This window comes from Aptenodytes forsteri, unplaced genomic scaffold (assembly GCF_000699145.1).
Source record: "Aptenodytes forsteri isolate BGI_AS27 unplaced genomic scaffold, ASM69914v1 Scaffold257, whole genome shotgun sequence".
Taxonomy (NCBI): Eukaryota; Metazoa; Chordata; class Aves; order Sphenisciformes; family Spheniscidae; genus Aptenodytes; species Aptenodytes forsteri.
In genome coordinates this window covers 1770104-1792277 of record NW_008795194.1, presented here as the reverse complement: position 1 = coordinate 1792277, position 22174 = coordinate 1770104, and the positions used below count along the sequence as shown (strand labels likewise).

General features: G+C 40.0%; 1 protein-coding gene across 2 annotated transcripts in view; it reads right to left on the bottom strand.

The window, feature by feature from the left end:
- MAP3K20 (mitogen-activated protein kinase kinase kinase 20) overlaps positions 1 to 19888 on the bottom strand; it is a 91454-nt gene extending 71566 nt beyond the window's left edge. Inside the window, exons 1-2 of one of the 2 annotated variants that reach the window (XM_019471885.1) lie at positions 19868 to 19888; positions 19424 to 19613 (exon numbers count right to left, since the gene is read on the bottom strand). In XM_019471885.1, coding sequence (XP_019327430.1) covers positions 19424 to 19582 — 159 coding nt within the window. In that variant the 5' untranslated portion in view covers positions 19583 to 19613; positions 19868 to 19888. Of the gene's footprint in view, positions 1 to 19423; positions 19614 to 19867 lie in introns of those variants that run through there. The other variant, XM_009278583.1, reaches the window with a different exon arrangement.
- Positions 19889 to 22174: the final 2286 nt, after the last annotated feature.

The window sequence follows — 22174 nt, the reverse complement described above, 5'->3', positions numbered from 1 at the left end:
GAAGCCAGAAATGACCCACAGCAGATAATTTTTACTACTTCATTGTTTTTTTCCTTTCGAAAGTTAAACTGAATACAATTCTTAATGAGCAGGATGTAGAAATAGTTTATGTCATTTAGCTCTTTCTGGGTTATTATCATACCATAGTCTTAGACAACTAACGTTCTATCATTGCTAACAAATGTTCCTCTCAATATGCAACAAATAAAGGGACACGTAAAGAATTTTAGAAATATAAAACTACTAAGAAGAATTTTACAGCAGCGATGTTATGCAATTATTAGAGTTTTTAACATTAAAAAGAAAATCAAGCAGATACAAAATAAAAATTTAGGACTTTGCCTACTGTTTTGTCTGTTCTCATACATTTTTCTAAGAAAAAAAATATATGAAGGTTTTGTGCTTTGGGGTCCCCAAGAAGAAAGCTATTAATAAGCAAAGCACACTGATTACCCAGTTCAGAGAATGTTTGTTAAACCTATTAAACTGTCTTTGATATTAACAAAGCAAGAGGAAAACCACATGACCATGGCAAAGCCAAAGAATCCTCAGTGAGATTTTTTTAACTGCAAATAAGCAGAGTTACTACATGCTTTGATGAGTGCTCTAGGCACCCTCCCAGCACAAATGCACTGCCACCCCTTTCAAAAGGCAGTCATAGTTCTTAAAACTATGGCTGCATATCACTTAAAGCTGTGTGGGTTTGGAGTTCTTTTTTAGTATTCATTTAGAGGATCACATATCCGAAATAAAAGCTATTTTCTATAGCCCATTAACAAGTTAAAACTCTGGCAGCATTTGTTATGTCTTAGAAGACAGCCATATATTCAGTGTTATAGGGATATTATTTCACAAACCACACAGAAAAGAAGGGTTAAATTACATTCTCAGATTGATGCCACCAGCAATTCTGTAAAGAACAGAATTAAATTCTCCTAAGTACATCTACAATGACATACAAAACATGTATTTAAAAGCATTTTGATTGAGCAAATGTTTCAAAGCATCAAATTTGCATCCAAAATTATGTCCTACACTGTTACAAGTCCCAGAGATTAAAAGTGGAAATATGAAGGAAACTAATAAATTCTCATTGCTATATAATCATCTTATTATTTTAAATCCATTGTTTTATATCACCACACAATTTTCATTTTTGGAACTGAGACCTTTTGAAGACAGGATTTAAAAGTATGTCTACTCCTCAAAAAAAAAAAAAAAAAATAAAAATGCACATTACCAAGATACCTCAATTCTGTTAAACTGTCATACCGCGCTGAAGGAATATGGACATAAATTTATTATGTGCTGTTACAGGTTTACCCCATCTTATGTAATTTACTTTAAAATATTTCATTTGCACTATGCAGTAGCAAATGTGTATGAGCATTTTTGGAGGTAAGGAACACCGTAGGACATGTTAGTAGTAAAATATATTGGATATCGACCATTTGAAAAGAAAACTGAATTTTATAATCTCCTATAACTTTTTATAGCAATCTTTGCACATAACTTGGCAGTTTTAAGGATAATTTGAAGGCTATGGAATTAGGAGTACTATCTTGCAAATTCAGAACATCCCTGTCAAAACACTGCAAAGGCTTGCTCAGCTCATGGAAAGCAGGTTGGTCCCTCCAAAAACCACAGGGAGATCTCTCCTTGTGATGTGGCAGCAGACCTCCTGCCTTACACAGAAGGAGGGAGTTAGATCAAGCTAACTGGCTCGATCCTGCCACTGATGTACATCAGCCAAGTACAATAACCACATGGAGCCCACCCAGCAGTAACTGAGCAACTGCAGGATCATGGTGCTGGTCTTCCTCATGATGGGGGTTAAAAACTTGCTATCGATGAGAGAAGAGGCTGTTAACAGAAGCTGCAGCATTTAGGGTAAAACTAAGTAAGGGCACTTTCTGCAGAAAATCCTTACAGAAGGTTTAATAAGCTTGAAAATGACATTTTGAGTTACAACTACACTGCCATTTACCAGAAAGAAAAAAAAAAAAGGCACAAAGATCATGGACAAATAACTCATTTTCACACAGATTTCAACTAGAAATCCACAATGCCCAAACATATCCCACAGGAGTGTTACATTTTGCAGCATACAGCTTGAGATTGTACCAGCGTTTAATATTAAGGTACCTGATAAAGGGAGATCTGCCAAGAATAAGAAGTCATTTCGATTTCACTAGTGTTATTCACAGTTAGTAAAACCCTTCAAAACATGCATAAACTATGTATTTGTAATGGTGTAAGAGTTTAGAAATGAGCAACATCCTGCAATGTTATAAATATTTCATTCAGGCAGATTTAGCACAAGAAGCTGCCTCCAGCTGCAAAGCAATACCAGCAATTGAATAGAAACAATAGATGAGTGGACTAAACAGCAGGTTTGAAATACCTGAGCTCCCATTGAGCAGTTTATTTTCAGCAATCATCATTTCTCTTCTCAGTGTTGGGAAATTTTCCCATTTACTCACAACTGTTTTGAACACAAACCTGCTTTGACTACAGAGTACACCAACAAAACCCATGACACCTCTAAAATACAAGGAAATAACAAAACGTGAAACTTTCTGACTCCCTGCTCACTCCACAGGTGAGCAGATATCATGGCTAATATGCAACACCTGAATCTTTCCAGACTCAACAAATGGAAAAATATCCAAGGAAATTATTTCTGAGATCAAAGTCACTATGTGTCTCATGAGTGCCTGTTGGAAAGACATTCTGGTATGACAGTGATGAGCAAAACCAATTCCCTCTCAATGAGTCTCTTGCAGTGCTTAGGAGCAACAGAAGAGAAAATAATGTCAAAGAAATGGTATCTGGAGAAAGGCCGTGTCCATACATATGCAGCTAGAGCAGTGATTTTTCTGAGGTCTGCAGAGTATTAGTAAGGAACCCGGATAAGATAACTTAGAAGAACAAGTCGAATCTCATTATACAGTGGCTTTTCCTGAACAATTAGCACAGACTCCAACAGAGACAGCAGCAGCTATACTCATGGATCCTGATCCACTCCTCTAGAGCAGCTGTGATCTTTCCACTAAAGTATTTTCTCAAACTTGATCATGAAAACTGTAATTTAACCAAGGAAAAAAAGTCATCATGTTCTTGATGAGCACTCACTTTAAGCCTGTCTCAGAGTAGATAAAGCCAACCTACTGTAGCTAATGATAGGGACAGCACTTGATGGGGATCCCTCTTGTTGGAATCCCAGTGATTGTTATAATTCCAGAAAACGTTCCTCAACCAGACAGGCTGAGCCCACCCTCACGAAAAAAGCCCATCACAAGATGTGTTACCTCCCTGTTATATGTTAACAGCAACTGCTGGGGAACCATGTGGGGTTTTGCTTTCCACACGGGCTATCAGAGCTCTGTAGAAGGCTCTCCCCAGTTATTACTCAAAAATGACCTGCCCCTGCAGAAAAGCAAAGAATCACTCCCTACCCAGAGACCACCTACTTTAAAAAGACACAAAACTTTCAGCACAGAAATTCCGGCTGTGACCAGCAGGCATAAAAGAAAGGAGAGAAAGTAGTTGCCAACTACAGACGTTCTTCTGCTAAGTGTCTGAGAGTCCCCCACAGACGAGAAGCATTTTTAATGCCACATTTACCTATGCCATAGCACAAGCTCACAAAATCCGGGGTTTTCAAGAAAATGAGTTGTCACCATAATTGAATCTCTGACTGCTATGCATTATCTGAATGCATTATCTGAATGACGCACATCATGGTTTCATGTGCAACTGTCCAAATAATCCACCATGAATCATGGTGAAGTCTTTACCAGGAATCTGCTTCCAGTTTTGGTTTTACCATGTATTAGTGACAGATCACCTTCCTTCCTGAATCCAGAGCAGCAAGCTGTCTCTGTGACTTACCAAGTATTCTTTCTCTTTCCCATGACTTAAGCAGCAAGCATCCTTCCCCCGGTTATAGCCAGATCTCCTTTTCACCTTGCTGAGATTGGCAAGAACATAAGCAAGAACAGTCTCTGGGAACACAGGACTCCCAACTCCACCAAAATCTGACTTGTACCTTCTCCAGCTAAGTATGACTGCCCTTCAGCCAGGCCCATGCCATCAAGTAATAGTCAGAACAACAGACTTCACAGCAGCTCTCTGGCAATGTCCACACTACCACCTAGACCGCTATGGATCAGAGTCTCCATTCCCAACAAAACTGAAGGTTCAGGACATAAATTCCTTACCTGCTTTTCAGAAAAGTTACTCTTCTTTGTCTAAGATTGAAAATTGTGTTTTACTTAGAAGCTAGGCTCAAATGCTACCCATACTGGGTAGCGATGGTCAAAAAATGAAACTAGACAAACCTCCTGAAATTTCAAGCTCTTACCTTTATGCAAAGTAGATCCACTGTTTATTTTTTCTTGGGATTCTTCAGGCTACCTTCATGGTAGCTCAATCTTTTTCCATTAAGACTAAAAAATTTCAAATAAAACAATGCCTAAGATAAAAACCTTAGAGGAAAACTAGCAATATTTAAAAATTGGTTTTAGTGTCATAAAACCACATTTATTAGTATTACTGTACTATATATTTCTGACACGTAACTTCAGCTTTTCCCTTACTTCTCTTTGATTAATTTCTTGTACACAGAACTTATCTTATCTAGACTTCTTTATAGCTATCTGCTTACATAGATATGTCAATAACAAATATTTCATTTCTAATCCTTGTTATAAAAAAATTGTTCTCAGAAAAGAAAACCTTTTTTTTTAAGTTATGTTGACATGCTATCTATATAAGAATACAAGTGGTCAGTCTCAAAATAAATTGTTTAAAAAGGCAATAACTTGAATACCGGTATCCCTGAACTCTGTAGAAGGTGGAAATCTAGAAGAACCTATCTAGAAGAGTGACAGAGACTAATTACAGGATGACCTGGTATCCTATGAAGGCAGTGGCTTTGAGTTTCATGAACAGCAGACTTACAAGGAGCAGAGAACTCGCACAGTTTTTGTACCACCACAGGATACCAAATTAAGCCAAAAGTCTGACTTTCTCATTGCTCTTCTCCAATCAAACAGCAATATCCCGAGCCAGTTCCTTCCCCAAAGTTATGACAGAACAACCAGAGGTACTGTAACCTTTACCCATGTCTGTGCCGCAACTTTGGCTCTGCAGTTTGAACCCACCTGAAAGAGCAAAACTGAGTAACGAGCCAAACTGAGAACACAAAGCCTGAGATCTGCTCCAACTCCTTTGTGATGGTTTGGTGAACAAAGCACATGCAAGCCAGGAGCATTTCCTCTAAGGAGAGTTGGAAATGTGGAAAAATCACAGCATCACGCATGCCATTAATTCTCATTCTCCAATGCATACAAAATGTTACTGCGAACTGCCCTAACTCACACACAGGAACAGACCAAAATTTCTAAAAGAATACAGATGTAGGAAAAAATGATAAATAGAAGACAGTTGAATGCAAAAATAACAATACTGCAATAATACTCCACAATGTGACCACAGTACATTTTAAGATAAACATGTAAAGGGAAAGAACATCTTGCAACCACGTTCAGCTTTGGCATTTCTCCATTTGTGAGTTTCTACTTCTACACCAGTAATCTGCACCTTCAGACCTCATTTGAATTTTCTCATCATTTTATTAGAAAAATTCCAGAGACATCAGAAATAAATGTGAGAGGAATACCACACACATACCCCAATGGGGGATTAAGAACGTTTAAAAGGCCAGTTAGAAAATGGAGATCATCTATTTTGTGATTACAAAACAATTGACTTGCACTACTTCCTCCATCGCCCTGCACAGTGCTTCCCGAGGACCTGCAATAAATGAAACAGCAAAGAGGAAGTGGGAACGCCGCATTATATGAGCCCACAGGAACTTCAGGACCGGGGTCATGTCATGCAGCATACCAATGAAACCTCTTTCCCACGGGCTGTACCTGAAAAGCCGAAGAGGAGGCAACATGCTGCAGCTAACGACAATTCCAGTCTGAATCTGAGGGCAGCAAAAAGAATTGGCATTTCTCTTCCTATTCTAGCAATGCCCGTAGTCCTCGCATGATTACTAGCTGTTTGATTTCTGCTCCAAGTACGACAAGGATTAGATTGGTGAAGTTCACTACAATGAACTGAGCTCACAAGCTGAATCTTGGGCCCAGGAGCTCCGTCCTGTTTCGGTGGCACAGAGCACATTCAAACCTGCAACATTTCCTGTGGTGTGGAAGAAAAACAGCATCGCATATACCACAGCTTCGCATTTTCCAATACAGAGGTATGCAAAAACTCGTCTGAGGACTATTCTAATTTACATATAGGGAGAAATCAACTCCCATCAAGGATCAGACACAAGCAAATGTAATTTTCCATGCCACCTTCAGGTCAAGCAAGGTTGGGATGACTTTAAGCATTCTCCTTCATCCAAGCAAAATCATCCTCTAGCAATACTGATCACAAAACTTCGCTGCCTGAGACACATCTCTCTAGACGGCACAGCCAGAACTCTTTTCCACCCTGTCAGAGTGTTGTATGGCTACGTGACATTTCCCCTCCCTTTCCACGTGTGCTGCTACTATGCTGTGCACTTTACTTGCAACACCACCAGCCTGCTGAGGGTGTTCACTTCTAGGAGACAATTCCCCGATTCCAGGGAAAGTCCTTGCTTCTGCCTGGGAAAAAAAAGAAGAAATGGAGCTTAGGAAAGCTAAGTCTTGTAAGAAAGATGCAGTATTGGCAGGAAATAAGCACCCAGAGAAACATTTCTTCTTCTCTCCAAGTAGACTTAGCAATATCTTGTTATTAGTATTCAGTGTTACTATAAAAAGGGTTTGGCTGATCCTATATATCCAGAAGGCAATCATAACCCTTCTTCCTTTTTTCCTTCTTGAGTTTGAATTGTTGCAGTTTGGAGGGCTTCAAGATTTCTCCTCAAGGCCAATTTCATCAATTATCTCTGTCTGTATCAAATCTGGATGTAATTACTGTAGTTGGCTCTGAGTGGAGAATATAAGACCATTTGGAGATAACTGTTGTGCAGAGCAAGTGTGATGGTCTTGCATATTATTGCAAACATTAATTATTAATATACTATTTATTAATATTTCAACCATGAATTATTCCATATTGGATCCTCACGGACAGCACCTTGTTAGTTTCAGACATGGTTTGGAAAGGAAGAATCATTTTTAGTTTTAGCTAGGAAAAGATTAGATACCTATCTTTAGCGCTTTCAGGACAGACACTTTTGTGATGAATGCTCATAACTCTCACTAAAAATCTAACTACATTTTTAGCTAATAAACTGTTTGAGAAATGAAGACATTTCCTACAGAGCAAAAATAAAATTACACTCTACTTTGCTAAAATTTGGAGAAAACTGAGCATTTCAATTGGGTCAATGATGCATCTAACTTTAGGTGCTTACATTCAAAAATGATCTTGATATTGCTTCAAGTTCTCCATTGCTTGCTCCCATTACTCCCAAACCACCAAAAAAGCAAAACTCTTTTTTTGAAAAGGAAATCTTGAGGAACAGAGTTCTTAAGCCTTCAGAAGTGTCCTGCATCTTTTCATGTCTTCACTGTTTAGTTTAGACTAACATAACATACCTTTATTATTGTGTATGTACAAAAACAAAGCACAAGGTGTAATAGCCTTCTGAAGATACCGCTTTTTTGTTCAAAGTCTCTACTGAATTCAGAATTTTGATGGTTTGAAGTAAATGGTGGTGCTAGAATAATACTGAAGTTGTAGAACTCAGATCTCAATTCTTCCAAATACATATTTTAAGATATACAGCTTCTTTAGAATGAGAGGAAGTAAAATTCCTCATTCTTTTAAAAGCTGTGTACAGGGATGGATTTTCACAACAATAACAGCCTAATCAGGGTGAAGAATCCTCAACTGAAAGCTCACAAAGGGACCCCTCTATCCCTTCTCCATTTTTTCATTTCCACTTTTCTCTTGAAAGGGGTGTCTAACCGGAGACCCTGAAGAGTGAAAGATTTTAAAGTACAGGACTGAAATCCATCAAACCCAGGATTGTGGTCCAAACCCAACCAGCTGTCAAACCCAGAGATACAAATGTATGCTCACTTCTGCCTAATAAAATTTGAATCAAACACTTTGCATCTGATTCTCCATGTGAGCTTTTATGCAAACTTCTAAAGTGCAAGGAATCCTGGGGTGGAAGAGCTATTCTGAGAGCTTTCACATAGTTCATGTAATTAGGGAAACCACTTCCTTTGATTGTAAGTGTTCAAAACAGCTGAATTTCTTCTTTCAAAGGAACTCTGTGATTTGGGTCATCTCTTTTACTTGCTCTTTCATGTTTCTCAAGATGAGAGGTGAGACTGTAGAGCACATTATTTAGAAAAAAAAAGATTCCACTTTTTGTTTTAGGGATTGAACTTGGACTATTCAAAAGGTTGTCATTTGGAAATCTATCTTTCTTTCCCTCCCTCTGTTTCCTTCCTTTTCTGATAAGCTCTTCAGTGGCTCCAGCGAACATAGTCCAAAATGCCAATTTAAACCCAAGGGAAAACTGAAATACGGTACATAAAGGAAAAGGGACTCTCATTTTCCTTTGTACGGTTGTGGGTGAATATGTAATTATAAAGGAGCTCTAGCTGCAGGATTTCAGTCCCCATGTCACGTTTACTTTTTTAATGGTTCTAAACACTGACCAAGCAGAAAGGCAGAAATACAGATTTTAAAAGACAAACAAAGCAGCTGCCCTGGCCTTTGAAATGGGTCTGCGGGTTTTTTGTTTCCCAAAAAGGGAGCTCAGGTCACAGTTTCAAGGCAACGATCATGTCACTAGAGCTAACAGCCGATGTCAGTGTCGTTACGGAATCAAGTGTCACTTGCCCTGAATTTCTTGAGCCTGGCATCCCATTAGTGCTGTTACTCTGCGTTCATCTCGGTAACAGCCGTAACGGGCAAGGAATCTCTCCCTTCTCACAGTATAGCACAGAAACACAGTAATGAAAAAGCAGGAGGTTTCATACTGCAGACTTCAAATTTACTAAGTAACAACAGTATGCTTGTTTACCCCGGGAAGACCAAGCTTTATTCCCAGTCAGTGAAAAATCACAGGACTCCTTGCAGAATTGTAGCGCTAACAGGGAAGTGGTTTGCAATGGGAACATAGTAAACCACTTGGGACACAGCACCAGAAACCACGTTACTGCCAACTTCTGCACAGGACAGATGAGACACTGGCTTGGAGAGAAGACTTTACAATAAAGACTTTGGTACAAATACATAAACAACCAAAAAAGCAAAAGTTAAGAGCAGAACTCCAAAGTGTGTGGTCCTAACAAGTGGGGTTCTGGATCGTGTACTTGCTTTAGGGCCCTCACAAACTCTTACAGGGGGTACTAGCAAGGTGACATCCAAAAGGAAGAGCAATTCAACAGCTCAGAATTTTATCCATCTGTTGCTACATACTTACGTCACACGCAGCACCTCAGCATACACAGACACATCGCAAAGAGGTCAAAGTAAAAAGCCTTTTCCTTGGTTTAGGAGATTAAAAGTAGAGAATTCACCAAAAAGGAAAACCACCAATCACTACTTATAAGCCATCATCTTTGATAGGATTGCCTCAAATGCATATGATGTTACTAAAATTAAGGTTATTATATGATTAGACAAAAAGTGATTTCTGTGCTTTTCCCCCTCTAACCGCACACAGGCACGCACTACATTTTCTCTGCTCTGAGATTCTTCCACGGAAGAGGAAAAGATATCCTCTTGGAAAATGTCACTCACTCAAGGGTGCAGCAACTAGATTATTTTAACAAGTTTCCAGAACAACAACCTACTCACCTCTCCTATTCTGTTTCTGCCAGATAAAAATTTGTAGAGAGCCTCAGCTTCCATTGAAAAGCTGACACCCGCCCAGCCTGCATGCCTGCCTTTTGTTTTTTCCACTTTCCAAAGATGAACTTCATACAAAGCAACTGCACGTTGTCTTCTTGTGTCTACCAACAGCTTCCTCACTTCTCCTACAGCAGCTCAAGGGGTTTTACAAACCATGCTTATTTTTGATGCAGCTACTGGAAACTCACATGCCCAATACACAAAACCCACAGCTATTTGGTCAGGTGTGTATCATGACACGATTTTTTCTCTCCCCTGCTTACAACATTTAGCTACAAGGAACCTCAATTTTCAGAAGTTCTGGAGTAAAATAAGTGAGCAACCAGAGGCAGAAGAAGAGAAGTGGAAGACATGTGGCACTGTCCCCTTTCAGTGACATCCAGGGGGCAGGCACTACTTCACCGAGGAGGTGCAGCCGTAGGGGGGGGCCCTCCTGCGTGCAAGAGGCTGCCCTGCTCTCCAGGCATCAGGCAGCCAAGCGGCAGAGGGGACCGAGGAGGCACAGAAATGGTCACTGGTACTCGAGTCACCCAGTTTCCCAGTGGAGCTGGCTTTCTTAAATATAAATTATGCAGATTCACTAAACATTAATCTAATAAACAAACATGTATTTGCAAATAGGATTCTTCCCCAGTAGCTGAACTGTAACAGATGAAACACATTTAAAGAGACAAACAGGACAGTTTGGAGGCAGCTGGACCAGAAGAGCAGCTCCATATTTGCCCTTATTGGCCTCATCTCCCCAGTGTATTAGCACCATTAATTGAGTATGAGAGAAAGAGTTAACACTTGAAGTTGTTCTCTGGGCTCCTCTGCAGCCTCCAGCTAACATAAACAGGTCTGAATGTTTCCTCGTGACTGTTTATATTGTCCTCTTAAAAAGGAAACTTTCTCTATCAGCACCTTAATAAGTGGCAATAGGTAAATGTGAAGTAACTTTTACAGTCTTAGTTGCATCATTACAATTAAAAAGATTGATTTTGATGCTTCCCTTAAAGTTAGGTTATATATTTTTATATATTTTTTCTTCAACTTTTTTTTTTTCAACAAAATCTTGTGCCCCAGACCGTTATACAACTCATGTGCAGCCAGTCAAAAATTAAGGACAAAAAAAAAAAAAGGGCAAGTGAAGGAGGGCATGTCTAGTCCTATCAAGTGTTTTACTGCTCTCTTAAGAGGACAAAACGTGTTGTTCAAAATTCCATTGCTGCCATGTGAGTGGCAGGTAGTTTGGGTTCCCCAACCAAAGACTGTGGCCCCTGCACTCAGATCTGAATACACCTGTGAAAAATAGCCTCCAGGAAACCGATGGTCCCAAACTCAGATCACATCAACTCCAGCACAGATCCCCGACTTCATTTGAACCATCACACAGGCGTGCGACAGGCCAGAAACTGTGTTAGATTCGAACAATACTTCCTCACACCTCAACAGCAACTTTGGTATTAGCAGAAACAATAATTTGTCATTCCGTACGCTGCAGTGCATGTAAATTATTTAATTAGGGTCCCCAGGGACTGCAACACCAACAGATTTCAATGAGGGTCACAGACATTTAAATTGTCAGCTGTCCCTCAAAGCACTCAAGACTCAAACATGCAATCACTTACCATACTCTAAAGTCACCACTAGGTCTCACCTGCCATGCGATTTTGTACTGTAACCTTGCTTTAAGAAAACTAGTTACATAAACGTAGAGATAAGACTAACTTGAACCAACCCTCAATTGCTTGAGCCTGCAACAGTCTAAAACACCACCTAGAGAGAAAAGGATCTCCTCCATATCGATGACATTTCTACAGCAAAGCTTCAGGACAGCTTTAACATCCAAAAATACCATTTTGCAGTTGATCACTTCAGCAGAAGCTTGGGGTCAGAGAATGTCGTGGGAGGGGAAACAAAAGAGCTGCCATTTGATGTCAAGGGTTGCTGGCATGGAGAAATAAGCAACGCAACCTCTCCTCCAAATTATAAATAATAACTGAGCCCATGCAACAAGAAAACAGAAAAGGGAGAAACATATCTAGAGCAAAATTAAAAAAAAAAAAAGCAACCTAGGAAGAATACCCTTAATTGCAGCTAAGTATCTACTGGCAACTTGAGCAACCCACTGTCAAACAAAAATTTGCAGCAGATTGACAGAATAATTTTTAACACAATATATGATGGAATTAAACTAATTATGAAACTAAAGAATACTTAATAATATCCTAACAGGCTGCATATTGTGGATAGTAAAAAGGGTAAGAAAGAGTGTTTTCTAAATAATCAGAGACAGATTTTCTCCCTATTATAAAACAGATTTATTCATAATTTGTAGGAAACTGGCATAAAAACTTGTTTACCTGCAGATGTTGCACCTTCTGAAAAAACAAAATGAAAGATAATTGAGGTAAACCTCACAGAGATATTCCTAACCCAGGGATCAGGCACACGGTAAGTTCCTGTGCCTCAACCAAGCTATGGCAACTGCACATGTATTCTTGACCAGCAGCACACACAAGGTAATTTTGCTTCACGCTGACAAAGTTTAGGGCAATTCCAAGAGAGTCAGGTGAAAGGGAGCAACAGACAAATCTGGTGCATCTTAGCTTATTAATTTACCTGTATATCAAGTTTGTTTATGTAGTAACTGTTCAAAGCTGCCCACCAGTCAACAGGACATGTGCACTTAACCCTATACAATTCCAGTACAAAATCTGATGGTTTAGCTGATAAAAAAAGGATAGGGTAACTTCTTAAATATAGCTACAGCAAGATTCCCAGCACTTGTGAAATTGCTTTTCATTTATTGCAAGCTAAGATGACAATGCTGACGGCCACTATGTCCCAACTGCCCCAAAATAACTTTTGAAGCCACAGATTGCCAGTCTGGGCCCAGCCCTGACATGCCAGTTTCATTGAAGCCAATGTCTAAATCAAATGAAGCCAAAATTGGCTTGATTTAAAAGAATTAAGAGTGTATACACAAGCCTATGTAAGTAAGAATCTCAAATTAAGCTGGTCAAAAAACCTCAGTAAGCCACACAACTCGTACTACAAATACTCATTATTTACATGAAGCAACTCTGAAAGACGTTACTCATCTAATGAAGAACTTGGTATAAAAATGTTTAAATACACAAGTAAAAAAATCCACTACAATAAAATGTAGCAAAATACAGACAGCTATGTTTCTGTGCCTGGATTGCTACGTTTCTGAGATCGTTTTGGGGAGCAGAGACGCAGAGGAATGGTTTCTTCTTAAAACAGACAAAATGAAACTAAAGCCTGTTCTTCCCAAGAATAATTGTATTCTAGCAACGCTACATCATCTTTCATATACTGGTATCTCCCAAATACCAATGGGGTTTTGATATCATTTTGGCTGCAACACATATGCCACTCAACACTTACGATACAGTCTTATCCAAAGCATCCACTAAGAAAATCTAACGCAGTGACTTTCTTGACACCTGAAAACATGACATTCATTTACAAAATAAAGTCCTCCAGAAAATATCCCTTGAATGAAAGCCAAGAGTAGGGCAAACTCAAAAGCAGTCAGAGATTTATTGCAGAAGTCTATCCTATCCGAAACAATTTATTCTGCAAGATACAGAATATACAACAGCTAGAGCATCTGAACCCATTTTGACAACTTCCACAGTCTAGAAAGGGTACCAAGTATTGTCTTAATACCTTTTGGGAATACCCTAGTCAGCACCAAGAGGAGTGCTCTAAACCATTTCCTTTACCAAAATATGAAAAAGAAACAGAAGACCCTGCAAAATAACCACTCTGTAAAACAGAAACAAAGACATTTTAAGACACCCCTCTGGTATAATAAATACAGTTGTATTTCCTTTTAGCTGTTAACAAGATATAGCAGTATTTCTTTAAATTAATATGGAGCTGGAAGGGTTCCTATGAGATCACTTACTCTAGGGATATACAACGGGGTTTTTGTGAACTCTGCAATTTTCCAATATAGGCACATATATCTCTGGAAAGTTCCTATATTTGACTCCTACACCTTACGTACCTTTATATAGCACATACTCTAAGCCCTCTCTCACCGTTCATTAGCAATAGCACCAAAGGACCATGGGTTAGAAACACGGGGTTTGTCTTCCCCCCTGCTCTGAGTTGGAACCAGGTAAATCCAGACATTTCCTGGCAGATGTTACCTTGAATCACTCTCAATACTTGCTGACTCAGACATGAGAGGGGTAAGGGAGTAGGAGCTCCTAGAAAGAGCTAATAAAATAATTTAAAAAAGCATCAAAATTGCCCTTCGTTACAGCCAGGTCCCAGTGTGGAGAGTCATTCAAGGCTGGCACCCAAGCACCCATACCAGCTGTAAACCAAAAGTAAAAAGAACATCTACTATTTTTAGTCCTGTCAGGGCTAAGTATCAATTTCAGTTTGGTTTGGTTTAGTTTGCTCTATTTTACTCTGTTGTTTTTCTCTTGTTACTCTTGAAAGTCATTCCCAGTCCTTACTCTCATGACCCACATTAAAATTACCACATGCTCTCTTTTAGGACTACAAACATGAGTGAGGCGAGTCCAGTGACATGCATGTGGTTATACTTAACTCATCCCCTTCAGAAGGTACAGGCACAAACCATGTTTTCTGGACAGTCCCTTCCAGAAGTGGATTATAAAAATCAAAAAAGTGAATAAGCTGCATTATATTCCATATTAAAAGTTTTATGAAGCATTAAAAGATCCCCCTAAAGCTTACTGCACATGTATTACATACAAGAAAACCTGACAATATAAAATTAATTTCCATGGCAGTCAGACTTCCAGCAATACAGCACCAAAACTAGTAAAAACATGTTTTTATTTTTGAGTCTTGTAAAACTCAAATGCATTGCACAGACATGACTGAACAAAGCATGCACAGTTAATCCTACTCAGTGTAACATTTTTTATCACGTTAGTTCTGTTAGTTCACCAGAAGTACTTCCCAGTAAGATTACCGTTACATTTTACTGGGGTTTTTTCCACCACTCTCCTTCAGTTTGCACAGACCACCACCAGCATTTTGAAGGAATTCAGGAACAGCTGTACTGCATGAAACCAAACAATCTTGTACCTATGTACCGTGGTTGTAACAGCTGAAGCAAGCAAATCAGATGCAATACTGCTGTCCATCAATAGCACAGAGACAGTTCATGGATCATGGAGTACTTCCAAAGAGCAGTGACATTAAAATTAAATTAAAATTTCAGGTAAAATTCCAGCAGTAATAAATCTCCCAGTGAAGAGCCACACTTCAGATGCCAGCTGCCAAAAAACAGCCGCCAAAAGCACAGCCTTCAACAGCAGTGACAAATAACAGGTGAACTTCAGAGATGTATGGACAATCGAAGGAGGTGAGTGCTATTCAGTGAAAAGCTAACATGGCATAGCATAAAACAACAGGTTGTAACATTTCGCTCCAGCAGTTATCTGCTCCAGATAATGGAGTCAAAAGAACTGCTAGCAATTTGCAGAATAAGGCCTTTGGGCCCAATCTCTCCCACCCATTTCAGTGGGAGCCAAATTATGGGCTTTGCCAATAATTCGTATAAATTGTTCACAAAAATACCAAATAACTGTCTGAGTAGTAGGTGTGTCATTTTCTTCAATGAGTGCACATAATTATCACTTAGGGCAAAAGGAACAAGCGCACATCCTACTACAGGAGGCATTTCTACTCCCCCCACATGCATCATAAGCATCATGCTGATAGTTTGATTTTCCATAAGACGATTCACAAGGAACTGTTCCTTGTTTAAAACCTAAAACTGCTAAAGTGCTTGGACTAGATAGTAAAATGGCAATTTAATTTTGTTTTTGCTGTTATTTAATCACTCAAGACACACTCCTATGGTTTACTTAATCAGCAGAAGTCTTGTCCAGAGTTTCAGATCTGATACTCTAATCAAGGCCTTGCAGCATATTTATTTTTCTCAGCACACCTATTTAGCTGTACGTTTATGTGAATAAAACACACGTCTTCCCGTACAGTCACATTTTACTGCCTGTCTATAAAAAGTTTATGCCTTGCAGAGGTCTTCCCATTTATCAAATTTTAAAGAGTTTTGAAGAAATCTGCCTGAGCAACACCCTTCCAAGTATTTGTAAGTTTTTCTGAGCATGTATTTTAGTATATGTATATTATGCTGTATATACTGGAACAAAAATTGCTTTGTTTCACATGTTAGAACTTGTTAGCCACTTGGCTAATATAAAGCCTTCAAGATCTTTGCTGGCTTTGATTGGCTTGTTTAATAAAATGAAACAGATACAACATATTTGCAGAATGATACTACAGCTCTGTTGACTTGGCTTGTGCCCTTGGACTCGGCTAGCACGAAATTCCTCTGAGCTGGCTTTTCCCAACTCTCCTCTGTTTTCTCTTTAATTAGTTGTTACGGATTATTGGCAGCAGTTAACAGAAATACAAGACAATCAGTCATGAAGTTAAAAGGACACTTCCTTTCAAATAAACCAGAAAGGGTAACAATTAGTTTTCTGGACTAAATGCAAACCATCCAAATATCTACTAAACACAGATACATTACAGTTACGGCAAGTTATTTTTCTATTGTTATCAGAAAAGCCATTGACCTGCCATGACTTTCAGCACAGTTCAGTCACAGATATTCATTATCGTCATCACTACAGATAAACATACTGCATACTATGTATGTAAACAGACTGACAGCCATTAGGGTCAGAAGAGACCTTTAGGCCACTGAGGTTGGCCCCCGGTACATCACAGGCCACTATACTTCAGCAAGCTGCTCTTGTGTTGAGCTCAACAACTTGACAAAAACAATTGTCCAAAAAGACATCTCAATGTGAAGACATGAAGAGATGGAAAGGATTCTCCATCTTCACTCCTTCCCTTTGTAGTCTGCTCCAAGAGTTACCCATCCTCACTCCTTACAATTTGTGCTTTACTTCCCATTCTAATTTGTCTGGCTTCAGATCGCAACCATTATATAGTCTTGTAATAACTTTTTGCACTAGATTAAACGAGCCCAGCATTTTCTCCATATGAAAATGCAATTTTTGTAAACAAGCTCTTATTTTTTAATTCTCTACGGTGTTTGACAGACAAGTTCTGGCAAAACTTGCTAGACTTACTTAAGGCATCACCACTTGCCTCTCTGCTCTCTGCTGTCTCCCCAGAAAAATTCCAACAGAAGGTGCCCACACCAGGCTGCTCCCAGCTATAACCTGTCATGTTAGTTTAAGCTGCAAATGATGACCAGTCTGAAGGAAAATAAACAATTTTGTGCTGGAAGGCACTTGCTCCCCTTCTGTCAACTCATTCTGATGGATGATGTCCATCACCCCCTTCTGACACACACTCCCCCACAGCCCTCCTACTTTCCACTCTTTTGAGTGTGTTTTGCAGTCCCCCTTGGGCTGCCCCTCCAGTATGTTTACATTCCTTTAAACACAACAGAACCGGGTCTGCACCTACTGCCCATTTCCCCAGTGCCACATACCAAGATAAAGCATGCCTGTTTCTTACAAATGACTTGATCCTGATTTGGATATGCAAGGACATTAACCTAAGTTGCCTAACAGCACCATGATATGAGCTTTTAATGAGCTGCAAGTCTTCATTAATCCCTAAATAAACCCTTAAATTATACTAAATTCTTTCCAGCATATGATTTCCTTTTCCTAGTGTGCAACCTGTGCTCATTACTACAAGCTGAACATTGTATTTGGCTGTTTTAAAAAAAAATATTTCTGTTGAATGGTCCAACTGTGTCAAGCAATACATATGACTGTCCTACTTTCTTCATCATTTCCCATTCCACTAAGGTTTATGCCATCACAAGATGTAGTAATATTGGTTTTAAATTTTCTTTCAAAAACGCTTGAAGTACCTAGCAACAGGTCTAGCAGACTCCTGTGTAATCCCACTAGAAACACACCTATTCAATAAAGATACTTCACTGACCACTACTGAGATCTGCCAGCCAGTTGATTTTTAAGGAGCGCATTACTGATACTGCATAGCACCAATTTTACTTGTCTTTGTATATCTTTTGATATTAACAAGTAGTAGAAATAAAGAGAACACTACAAACTGACATTGGACAGAAGGTGTACATCTCCCACCATCCTGGAAAAGTCACGACATCCTTCCACATTATTTTAGACAGCAACTTGCTTAATCATGATCAAACATGCTTATCACATCACTAAGCATGATGTAATCACGAGAAACACACCTATGCAATAAAGATACTTCACTGACCACTACTGAGATCTGCCAGCCAGTTGATTTTTAAGGAGCGCATTACTGATACTGCATAGCACCAATTTTACTTGTCTTTGTATATCTTTTGATATTAACAAGTAGTAGAAATAAAGAGAACACTACAAACTGACATTGGACAGAAGGTGTACATCTCCCACCATCCTGGAAAAGTCACGACATCCTTCCACATTATTTTAGACAGCAACTTGCTTAATCATGATCAAACATGCTTATCACATCACTAAGCATGATGTAATCACGCTAACTCGGTTGCTGCAGCAGTAGATGAACTTTGGTGTCTGATTATTTACTAAGCATATAATCCCTAGCACTGCTCTGCTGTTCTCCAGCTTATAACTGTCTTCCTAAAATACTTTGAGGAAATTGTATACAAGTTAGATATAGTCATGCTGGAACAGCGGTCCAGTAACTGTGCTGTCCATCACTACACTGGTGTGTCCTCACTGCTGCGTCAGGGGTAGTGACCAGCAGGCAGACTGGAGCGCTGTGACGACGACATACACTGTGTCTCTGCTGAGACTGTTCAAAGCTGAGGGTCAAGTTTTTAAAAAAAAAACTCAAACCAATCTTAGTTGGTAAAGGTGCAGTAAGTTAATTCTGCCTTTTTTCACGGGATTGCCAAGGACCTGTCCGCCTTTCCAGGTGCACAGGATGCCGCGAGGAAAGGTGACTGGCAGAATGGTTAGGCTTAAACCTCACTGCAAGATGACACCAAGCCGAAGCGCGGCTATGACTAACTCAGAGATAGTGGAACCCCAGATCAAAACCTGCAGCAGGCAGGGAAGAGACAACACCGAGCAACACATGCTAAGCCTATAGTGAACATACAGACTCAAACCACAGCGCTTAAGAGACCAGATGTAAAGAGAAGAAAACAGAAGCAAGCAAAGACAGTGAACACTACCTCTTCCTATCTAGCGACATGCCCAGTGGTATCAAAGGGAAATTACTAGCTCCACAGGTGAAGCTAGAGCTCTTCCTCCTCAGGGCCAGGGCAGAGAGGAGCTGCTAAACAAGAAAAGTGGGGGAGGACAGCAAACAGTAAAACAATAATGCTTTAAATCAGAGAAACCCTTGGCTGGGGCCCCCTCAGTATGTCTTTATTGTAACATCATCCAGTTACGGGGTTTTGTAATTAAACAAACAAAAAGCCCAAGGTAGTTTGCCTCAATTAGATAGAGGATGGAAGACACTAGAAAAAAGTTTCTGTCCTTGTTTCCACAGCAGGCAAAGTGAACAAAAAGTAAACTCTTACCTCTTTTTCTATTTTGAGCAGCTTCTTTACAGCCACCTCCTTGTCCTGAGAAATCCATCGGGCTCGGTAGACACTCCCGAAACTCCCTCCACCGCAGTTCTCAAAAAACTGCAAGTCATCAAATCTAATTTGCACAAATGAAGCACTGGTAGACGACATCTCATAATGACAAAATATACCACAGCAAAACCTGTAAAGAGAAAAGCTTTCATTAACTCATATGCTCTGTGGATTTATGGACTTTCTTGCCCATGCTCAGACACCCCAAAACCAGAACCAGTCGCCATAAACACACTACAGTAAAATCTGCAGGGCACAAGAGGAAAAGAGCCTGGGAACTCACACTCCCAACAGGCTGTGCAAATGTTTGCATAATTTGCACGAACTATTAGGAGCAGCTGGGAGACAGAAATGACTAAAGATATTCCTCAGAGCAATACTGACGTTTCCCGAACACCTCGGAAGCAGCTCTGCGAAAGGCAGGTGCATCGCTGCCTTCCCCAACGCGAGCAAAGCGTGCCAATGGACAGGAAGCATGCTCTCCGCTCCGAGCTTGCCTAGGAGCTCAGGCATGCCAGGCACGCCGGTTCTCCCGCCGCGATGGCCGTGCACGAGGCCGGGCAGGCAGCCTTCCAGCAGGCGGGCAGCAGCACCTTGGCATGTACCACGCACGCTGCCGGCGCTCAGGGTGAGGTAGAAGTGCTTTGTGCAAGGATGTGGAAAAACCTGACCACGGTAAACGTCTCTTCCTGAGTGACTCAGTTCTGTTCACATGTTATAACAAAGCGCAAGTACATGGTAATTCATCTGGATTACAATATGTGAAATTCTGCAACCTGTGCCAAGGTTGGTGTCGGCAGTTTGAAGAGATGATCCCATGTCTGCTGCCAGGGGAACAGAATGTCCTTCTTGGAGATTTCACAGCGATAAAGCTTATGCCCATAGTGAATTTCAAGAAACGTTATCACCTAAATGCATGAACAATGACTAATTTTAGGTTTGTTTTTTTAATGGTGTAAGATCAGGAAGCCTCAGGTCCTCAGTGGGACTGCAGGACACGGCATCCTCCAGAACCATCTGCAAGCCTGCTGCGGGATCATTTCAGATGCACCACTTTAGACAAAGTAGTTTCAATTACCAGCAAAAGTTACTATACTTGCAACTAATATAAGTAAACTTATCAGCATAAAATGAAAGAGACAGGTTTGAATAAAACAAGCCAAAAAAAGACACAGAGATTTTGGGTGGCTGGTGAAAATTACACCTCCAGTTATACTGGTCTAACTATAGTACCAAAACATACTGTGTCTTCTGGGAGCCTCCAATCCATAGGGCTTTCTGAGATGGAATCCACACATTATGTGTTGTCTGTGGCTAGGAAATGCACCTGTAATACACCTAGCACTGCCGACTGCCAAAACCCCCTCATCCCTATCCCTTCTGTAATACGCACAAAGACATAATTTCCCCCCCAGCTCTCCTGATTGTGCAGCTAATCTGATTAAAATTTTGACATATCATTTGACCAGAAATTTCTGGCACTATTTGGTTGCAGCTATTCTCCAAATGAGAGATGAAGATACCAACATTTTTTTCTACATATTGCATAAGATAACATACAGCCTTTTTTGAAACTGCCTGCCTCGTTTTACATCTCTTCACCACCCGTAAGGGTAAAGGCAAGCACTGACCAGACCACGACAACTTTACTATGTTTACAAAAGGCATCACGTTTAGGAGGGAGCAACCTTCAAGCACGCCTTTCACTGACAGCCAGCCTGCAAAGCTCTCAGTGAGGGAACACAAGTGCTCCTTCCCCAGCTCTGCAAGTCAGAGCAGGGGTTACCCATGGGACGTGAAATAAAGTCCATTCATCCAGTACCCTGCCGACTCCTTCCCCAATACAAGTGCCTGGACTCTTCTGCTGACCTTTTGTTCTTGTTTTAACCTTGTTGCTGCTGTCATTAGATTTCCTGCCATCTCGAAGTCATCTTTTGCACCGCCCTGCATGCATTTTCTTTAGAGAAAGCTCAAGGGAAAGGAAATTGGTCACTCCTGCAAATCAGGAGGGTAGTGAAGACAGTTTAACTTTTTGCTTCTTTGCCAGTGCTGCTTAATTAGCAGGTCTTCAGAAACAAAAGCTCATTTGCCTTGTTTACTCCAACAGTTGCTCCAAGTTAATGCTGTGTACACGGTGTCTCAAGCATATGTGACACTTTATAGACAAATAAAACAGGTCAGCTTCCCAACCCAGAGACCTCACAATTTAAGGCCACAGCCCTGCACACGTTTATGCATGTGGGTAATTATGCTCCAGTGAATAATCTCCTTACTGACAACAGAATTATTCAGAAGAGTAATGTTACTCATAGGCAAAAGCATATGCACCGACTGGACCATAAATTTAACAGGAAAGTATGAACAGTGATAACAGATGGTTGCAATTGGGATTGCAGAAGGAACAGAAAACCAAGTGAAAAAAAAAATACATCACAGGAAACAAATATTTCTGGCCTTCACAATCTGAATTCAATAGTTCTGAAGAGCTGTCAAATTATTTTAAATTACTGTTCACCCAGAAGAACCAAATCATCCATATAAACAAGTAAATTATTTGACTTCTGAAAGTTACACTAACATAGAACAAGATGTTATTCCAAGATTGCACAGAAAACAGACCTCAAGATGGTACAGCATGCACATTAGACACTTGATAAATAGAAGTGAGTACTTTTCTGATGTGTCCTTCTT